Genomic DNA, 7,757 nt, shown 5'->3' on the forward strand with positions numbered 1-7,757 from the left:
TAAGTTTGTAGAAACACAACAAACAGTAAAGTGATAGTAAGAGAGAAAACATAAATGTTACATGTGAGTGTATACAGCTATCGAGCCAACTCATATAAGAGAGAGGGATTGAAATCCGAAAATCTTGGTGAGGAGGACCTAAGTTGATGGATGCTAATATGTCAACTCATAATCATGTCTGGAGACAAGAATAGCATGATCAATAACTACACATGCAGACAAGACCATGTGAAGAATTGCCCTGTAATATATAATATTTTGAGTATCAAATAATTTTTAAATTCTTTTTAAGATTTCCATATAGGATTAATTTGCTTGAAAATATTATATATGGTCAAATGGGCTTTTGTTACCCTAAAGTAACTATTGATCTAAATTTACTGGGTTAAAGAGTATAATATTTTTATCAATTCCCCTACTAGATAAGAAAATAGATTCTCAGTCACTTAAATAAACATGGTCGAGATAACATGAATAAAAATTATTGATAAATTTCTCCTTCGCATGTACACCAATTTCCACTTCCCAAGTATGGGAAGAAAAAGAAGGAGGAAAAATCTTTATAAAGCAAAAGGATCTGAATTGCTTCCTTTACAAAATTGTGTTGACTAATCTAGGTTAATCTTGTCTTTGCAAGCTAGCGCCCGTTGAAGGAAGAAGTGACTTGTAGGAAGATATCTTCTTTGCAAGGAATAGTGAGAGCACCCATTGGATGATCGTATCCATACTCTTCCTCAGCTAGGCTTAATAACTCTTGAAATGAAGGTTGATTTAAGTATGAGATGGGGATCACAAATCTCTTCATTTCTTCTCCTACATATACTGCAAGAAATCCCTTTGGCACCTGTCCAGATTTTGATGAAGCCATTTTTGCAGCAAAGGAAGACCTTCTAATTACTGGTAAGCGGAAGCCCATTCTTTGTGTTTGAGGAAATAAGAAGAAAGCACTAAAATTTTGATGCTCGAGGATATTGTTGTAGATTTGTGCTGCTTTTGAAACGCTTGCAAGTATGAGTATATATAGATGGATGGATTTGTTTTTCTTCAATAATTGGTGGATAAGTGGTTATGTGACAGGATGTCTAGTGGAAGACAAGGGCTTTTTGAGATCACATGGAGATGTCCTATTTCCTACAGACAACAGTCAATATTAAGCAAATGAAGAGAGAAATAGGAAAATTAGGTTGAGATTTGTTTGGTGAAGGGTTAGCTAATGGGTTGTGTTCCAGTCCAGAGACATGGATGAGAAGGATCACATGGTTCTGTTTTATGTCTTTGTCATCGAACATGAAGAAGGATCATCAACAATTCAAAGCTTAATGTCTATCTAAAGATTTTTCTAACTGTCATCTCATTTTCTTGACATGCTTGAGACATTTCTTATGTTTTTCCTTATCTTCATCCTTTCAACTGATCATAGCTTGTTGGAGCGACATTTGACTGAAAAGAAGATTGGTAATAGTTAGCATATCTTTAAATTCAAAATAAATATTGAGCCTTTTGAAATTGTCTTTTACATAATTGCAACAAACATGCTTCTTGTGATGGTCAACAAATTATCTAAATCTTGCCTCTCTAAGGGGATTTTTCTTGGATCATTCTTTCAAGTTTACTACAAATGATGAGAAGTACAGAATTAGGTTAATTGAACGGAGATCAATTCTATCTTGGAGGGACAAACATCTGTCCTAGGTGTTGGTCATAACCTTTGACTGTGGTGATCACTTGGTGTCTCCATGGGAGGAAAATGTTCTCTTCAAGTTTGACTCAAACTGGGATGTCGAATTCTGGTGTGAACTTTGCACTTGCTTTGTTGACTTATGAATTTATGTATGACTTTCAGATTGTTCGCTTTGGCCTGTGCCTTACTTTTGTTGACGACATATGCAAGACTTACTTAATCTAGTGGCTTATCCTACAAGCTCTGAATCAGCATATTTATATCAATTAAGAGAATGTTATTGAAGACGGAAACAAAAATAATGTTATACTTGTGGGCAGCATGCAGCAGATCAAGGCAGGAGAAACCCTATATATATATATATAGAGCATGGCTGTTTGTCAAACCAAGGAAAAATCAATGGTGGATTGGGATTTAAGGAGTTAATATCTTTGAACAAGGCAGGCATATGTAAATTTAGTGCAAATGGGTGAAAGAATATAAAATGAAGAAAGGCACTTTGGTTTGGCAGGTTGATTTAAACAATCAGACTCTTAGTAGTGGTCGAATTTGTTTAAAATTTGAGGTAAGTAGTTGAAAAGAATGCTCCGACTGATTGTGAAAGGCTAAAAGATTATCAGGAAGAGAATGCTTAAAGAATTGATAGACATATTAAGGTGTGAGTTGGAAGATTTAAGAACCTTTAATTAAGAAATGGATCTTTTTTGCAGACCATTTTTCCCCGTATAGGAGGCATGACCCTCTGACGTAAATTGCTTTTGAGTTGAATATAGTATCATTCACCTTCTTTCCCAAAATGACATGATGCTTATTCCTTTTGATTTACATTACTAACTTGAATTAATAATTTAAATATTTTCCTATATTTTCTTGTATCAAATGAAATTATTTTGTAATTCTTATTAAGAATTTTATCACTGAAGCTTTCTGGTCCCTTTCTAAACAACATGTTGATTGCATTTTATACTTAGAAAAATTTAATATTTCTCATTAATTATATTATAAGAATATGAATCTTCACTAACATAAATTCAGAGTTTGAAGCATTTAACATTCAAAATTGATTATGAGTGAAAATGTCTACTCAAACTGCTGATCATTCAAAAGAACAATTTCCCATATCTCAAGTAGGGAAAGAAAAAGAATAAGCAGCTCCTTACAAATTCAAAATATTTGATCAATTGCATATCCTTTACAAGAGTGCATCCTATCACAAAACTATGTTAGCTAATCTAAGTTAGCCTTGTCTTTGCAAGTTAATTAGAATCCATTGACAGAAGAAGTGACATGTAGGAAGATGTCTTCTGTACAAGGAATAGTAAGAGCTCCCATTGGATGGTCATACCCAAATTCTTCCTCAGCTTGACATAACAATTCTTGAAATGAAGGTTGGCTCAAGTATGATATAGGAATTATGAACCTCTTCATCTTCTCTCCAACATATACCGCAAGATGTCCCTTTGGTACTTCACCAAATTTTGAAGAAGGTTTGGAAGCAATTGAAGTTCTCTTGATCATTCGAGGAAAACGAAAACCCATTGCTTTTTATGCAGAAGAGAATGAGAAGGAAGTGTTTGAACACTGATGCTTGAGTGTATTGTGAAAGATTTGGTTTGCTTGCTTCTGAAAGCATACAAGTATGTGTATATATAGATGAAAGGATTTTCATTTCTTCAGTGATTGAACCTATTGAGAGGCAAGGGCTCATAGAAGTCACATGGAGTTGTCTTACATGTCTTTTTCAGAGATAATGGAGTGTTGTCCGAGCCTATAACAAGGGTGAGACAGATCACATGATCCTTTCTTTTCTTCTCATGAATATAAAATTCTAGTTTTTTATTTTTATTTTTTTTAATATAGACACACAATATAACCCTCCATTCAGATTTTATTAGCTATCAAGCAACGCGTCGGCAGATTTCTTGCCAGAGATGAAGCAATGGCTACGTGTACTTCTATCAAAACATTAATTCATTTTCATATTCATTGTAATTACTTAACTATTCAGTAGAGAAGTCAATTATTACTTAGCTGGTGATATGATGGCCTTTTATCTTTTGTTCCAGGCATGCTCAAAACACTTATTCCTTATGTTCTTCACATTGAAATGCATGCATAAAATCTAGCAGAGAGCCATATAATAGAATTGTTTAGAGGCAAGAGAGGAACTGAAATTTAATCAACCATTTGACTAATAAGGATTACATTAATTGTATGCATAGAAAGTCAACATAATTAATCTAATCTTTACCATTTTATATGTGCTCATTGCTCTAGAGTATTATAGATAGAAGTATTGAAAATAAAAACACATAACTCTCCGGTATTAATGCTCAAGCACACAAATGAAGGGAATCCATCTAAGCAAGTATGGGTGCGTTTGGATGCCCATTGGATAAAATTGATTATGAAAAATATGTTATGGAATTGTTCAAACTTAATGAGGGATGAAACACATTCTTTGGAAAAAATCCTCGGCGTCTTGATAATAATGTCCACAGATATTCCATCATCAGGTTTACCAAAAAAGTAATTGTTGGAGCCCTAGAATGAACAGAAAATGATGAGAAGCTTGACACTTGTTGGAATGGACCCAAAAAACATGGTATATTACTCTGTTTAGGAATATTTGAATCAGATAAACATTTACTTTGTTCCACTTCTAAGGGAGGAGAAAGAACAAGAGGACTTTTACAGCTGCATCAATGCCTATATATATATATATATTAGCTAAAGTTGTTAACACCTATTTCCAAGGCCATGTAAAGGGGTTTTGTAGCTTAAAGCAAAATTATTTTAGAGACCTAATATATTATTATTTATATATCTTCATATTATTTTTCTAGTTTTTTGAGTTACAAAATCATATATTAAATTTTTGTAATGAAGTAATTCTAACATTTCACTTTCAGTAGATGATATAGTTAATTCATTTAACCTATATCTTGTAAGATAATTGATGTTAAATAAGATGTAAGTAATTTTAATTTCAGAAAACTTCTTTTAGCAATAGCAACTATTATTGGTATTGTCAATAATATTCTATAAAAAATATATATACTTGGAAAAGAGCCTAATATTTTAATATAGTGCAATATGTCAATTAGAGTATTAATTTCTTCTATTAATATTTCTCTCAATACCTTCAATTCTAAAAATAAATCAAGAACATCAACATCAAAATGATAATTAAAATTTAGGAATTTTTCAGATTAAGACAAAAATTTTCAATTCATCTTCATTCAAAGTTTTAAATTTTTGGGATTCAAATGAAAAACAAAAAATATTTTCACATTCTTAGAATTGTTTAAATGCAGTCTCAATAGAAGAAATAGATTGATCTAATATATTTAACCGAAAGATTAATCTAACACACACACACACACACGCGTTCAATATGAAAATAATCTTCTGCTGAATGTGTGATTTCATTACTAACATTTTTATCAAAATATCTTTTTCTGTAAATTATATGTTTTTCACGAAAGTTAGACTCTATGTTCATTTCAACAGCTTTTTTTTTTTTTGGGAATCCAAAGCAGCTGCACAACCATTTTCCTTTTTAACTTTTTAAATAATCAATAAGGCCTCTTAATTGATTTATAGCAATATTTAATACATATCTTTAGATCGTAAAATCGTACTAACAGAATTAAGTAAGTGGCGGTGGAATAAAGTATACAGTGGCTATGTCAAGCATACAGCACTTTACAAAATTAATAAATTTTAGAAATAGGATTGATAATTGAAATGAAATGTGAGGCAATAAATTGTTGATGGGAAGAAATAATTAACATTAATGCCAAATAAAAAATTAATGACTAATTGTATATGGTATATAATTAACATTAATGCTTAATGAGAAGATTAATAACCAATCATATAGAGTATGAATAGATATTTTTTTTAAGGCCCAAGGCGACTGCCTTAGTTGCCTAACATCAAGCACGGCCCTGCATGTTGCCATAGACTTTAAGTAACAATCACTTGCAGTACAGTCAAAAACCATAGCTTATACTTATAAGCAACAATCCCCCCCCCCAACAATAGCTTTTGCTAGTTGCAATAAGCCTAAAATGTTGTAGTGCATATTCCTTTATAGCCCATTGAACTGAGAAGTGATATCAACAAATATATCTTCATTGCAAGGAATAGTAAGGCCACCCATTGGATGGCTATATCCGAACTCTTCCTTAGCTTTACTCAGCAAATCTTGAAATGAAGGTTGGTACAAGTATGATATGGGAATCACAAAATGCTTCATTTTCTCTCTAGCATATATCGCAAAATGGCCTTTTGGAACCTCCATAGATTTTGAAGCTCTTGCACTTAAAGTAAATGAAGCCCTTATTAGGTAAGCGAAAACCCATTTTTTCTTTTGTTTCTTTGTTAGAATGATTTGGTAATGTTTAGATTTTTGTCTCTTGAGGATTGGAATATTGCCTTGTGCTGCTTGTGATTGGAAGTGTATATTTATAGTTGTTAAATGTTAGCTATAGATCAATGGGGCAACAATGAGGGTTGTGTCGTGTCATGTGCGTACCATGGGAGATCACATGGTGTGTTATCTTGGAATTGTGTATTTTAAACGTTTAAGAATATGTATAAGAATCATGCCATACCCCACTCTGAATGAGAGTACAATTATTGGTGCCCTCTTGAAAACAACTAGATTGATCTTTCGTTGTTTAAAGGCGACTCCATTTTGCAGATATGCATGCTTTAGACATTTCACATGTTTTTTCTTCATGTTGACACACCTCAATTGAATGCATTTGTATATACAACTACGTAGCAGCTAAGATGTATTGTGATTGATGGAGTTTCACCTTAGGTCACACAGTTAAGCCATAATTGTGCTCTCATTTTTTGTTTTTTGGCCTGAAGTACTGGTAAAGGCTTGATTCTTCCTTTTACAATATTGTGTCAGGGATGGGTTCATCTCTCTCCCAGGTTTCTTGAGGCTCTCTCTTGATTCTAGAAACAAACTACCTCAAGCACAATGTTTGTCAATCAATATGTTATGACTAATCAACTATTGTATGTTGTAAAGTATCTTTTGAATATGTAATCAAATTAATAATACAGTTGAAGCTCAACCCTTGGATTAATTTTGCCCTGTGAGGGGGCCATGCCTTGTGATGAATTTTCTTACAAAAGTACGGATTACAAAGGCGGGGTGGAGCCAAAATTTTTAATTAACAGTTGCCGAGATTACAAAGCATGTATAGTAATGGAATGAAAGTTAAATATATAATTTAAATATTTATATTAAATTTTACAAATATATAACCTAAATAAATATGTACCTTTGTTTTTAAAGTTTTGCTCATAAATGCTTTATGGCATATCAATAAATGACAATTAGGCTTTCCAACCTCTACAAAAATTTGACATAATTCACTTATAGTGATCAAATTATGAAAAATTAAGATCTTTGGGTGCATTAAGCTCAAAACACTATAATTCATATTCATATTCTAATCAAATCTATTCTTGGCTAGAAAAATTTGAAGATCTAGTAAGATTTCTCAATAAGATTGCATATGTTCCTAACATTGAACGATTTAAATGTATTCTTAGAATTATGCTCAATTTTAGAAGCTCTTTGCAGCTTGCTCATTGAATTTATTATTTAATCCATTCAATTGATAATTTATAATAATAACAAATATATTAACACAATAATGATGATCAACTGTCATAGAAAGTAGATTTTATGTTTAGTATCTATTTTCTTAGGGAAAAAATATTGTCTTCTTAAATATCATTGGATGTTTAGTAATTACGTAAAGTTAATTTTTGTCAGTATAAAAATAAACAAGTATAATTTGAGAGGTTGAAAATATATAACTCCTTCATTTTATTAAAAAAAAAATTAAAAGCTAGAGAGGCCATGACTCGCCCTAGTCAGTCCTCATCTCCGCCATTGGCCACCTATAAGAGATCACATGGAATTGTAAACTAATATTTGCAATATCCACCTTGAAGACATTTGCAATTTTTGGAAACTAATAATTGCAACAGGACTAAAATGTTGAAATCTTGAAGAGGGCCTAGATTGACGGATGCCATG

General features: G+C 32.1%; 2 protein-coding genes across 2 annotated transcripts; both read right to left on the bottom strand.

Moving 5' to 3' along the window:
- Positions 1-465: 465 nt before the first annotated feature.
- Positions 466-1,219, bottom strand: LOC129286728 (auxin-induced protein X10A-like). The gene has a single exon (XM_054922734.1). The coding sequence runs from the start codon at positions 914-916 to the stop codon at positions 638-640; it is 279 nt and encodes a 92-aa protein (XP_054778709.1). The 5' UTR covers positions 917-1,219; the 3' UTR covers positions 466-637.
- Positions 1,220-2,745: 1,526 nt separating this feature from the next.
- On the bottom strand, positions 2,746-3,284 carry LOC129286727 (auxin-induced protein 15A-like). The gene has a single exon (XM_054922733.1). It carries the CDS (start codon positions 3,218-3,220, stop codon positions 2,942-2,944), a length of 279 nt encoding a protein of 92 aa, XP_054778708.1. The 5' UTR covers positions 3,221-3,284; the 3' UTR covers positions 2,746-2,941.
- Positions 3,285-7,757: the final 4,473 nt, after the last annotated feature.

Source organism: Prosopis cineraria, unplaced genomic scaffold (genome assembly GCF_029017545.1).
Source record: "Prosopis cineraria cultivar Desert tree isolate PC_DT_omini unplaced genomic scaffold, ASM2901754v1 PC11, whole genome shotgun sequence".
NCBI lineage: Eukaryota > Viridiplantae > Streptophyta > Magnoliopsida > Fabales > Fabaceae > Prosopis > Prosopis cineraria.

Bases quoted from the DNA above. Each gene is read 5' to 3' on its own strand.
- LOC129286728 (XM_054922734.1), bottom strand. From the start codon at position 916: ATGGGCTTCCGCTTACCAGTAATTAGAAGGTCTTCCTTTGCTGCAAAA.
- LOC129286727 (XM_054922733.1), bottom strand. From the start codon at position 3,220: ATGGGTTTTCGTTTTCCTCGAATGATCAAGAGAACTTCAATTGCTTCC.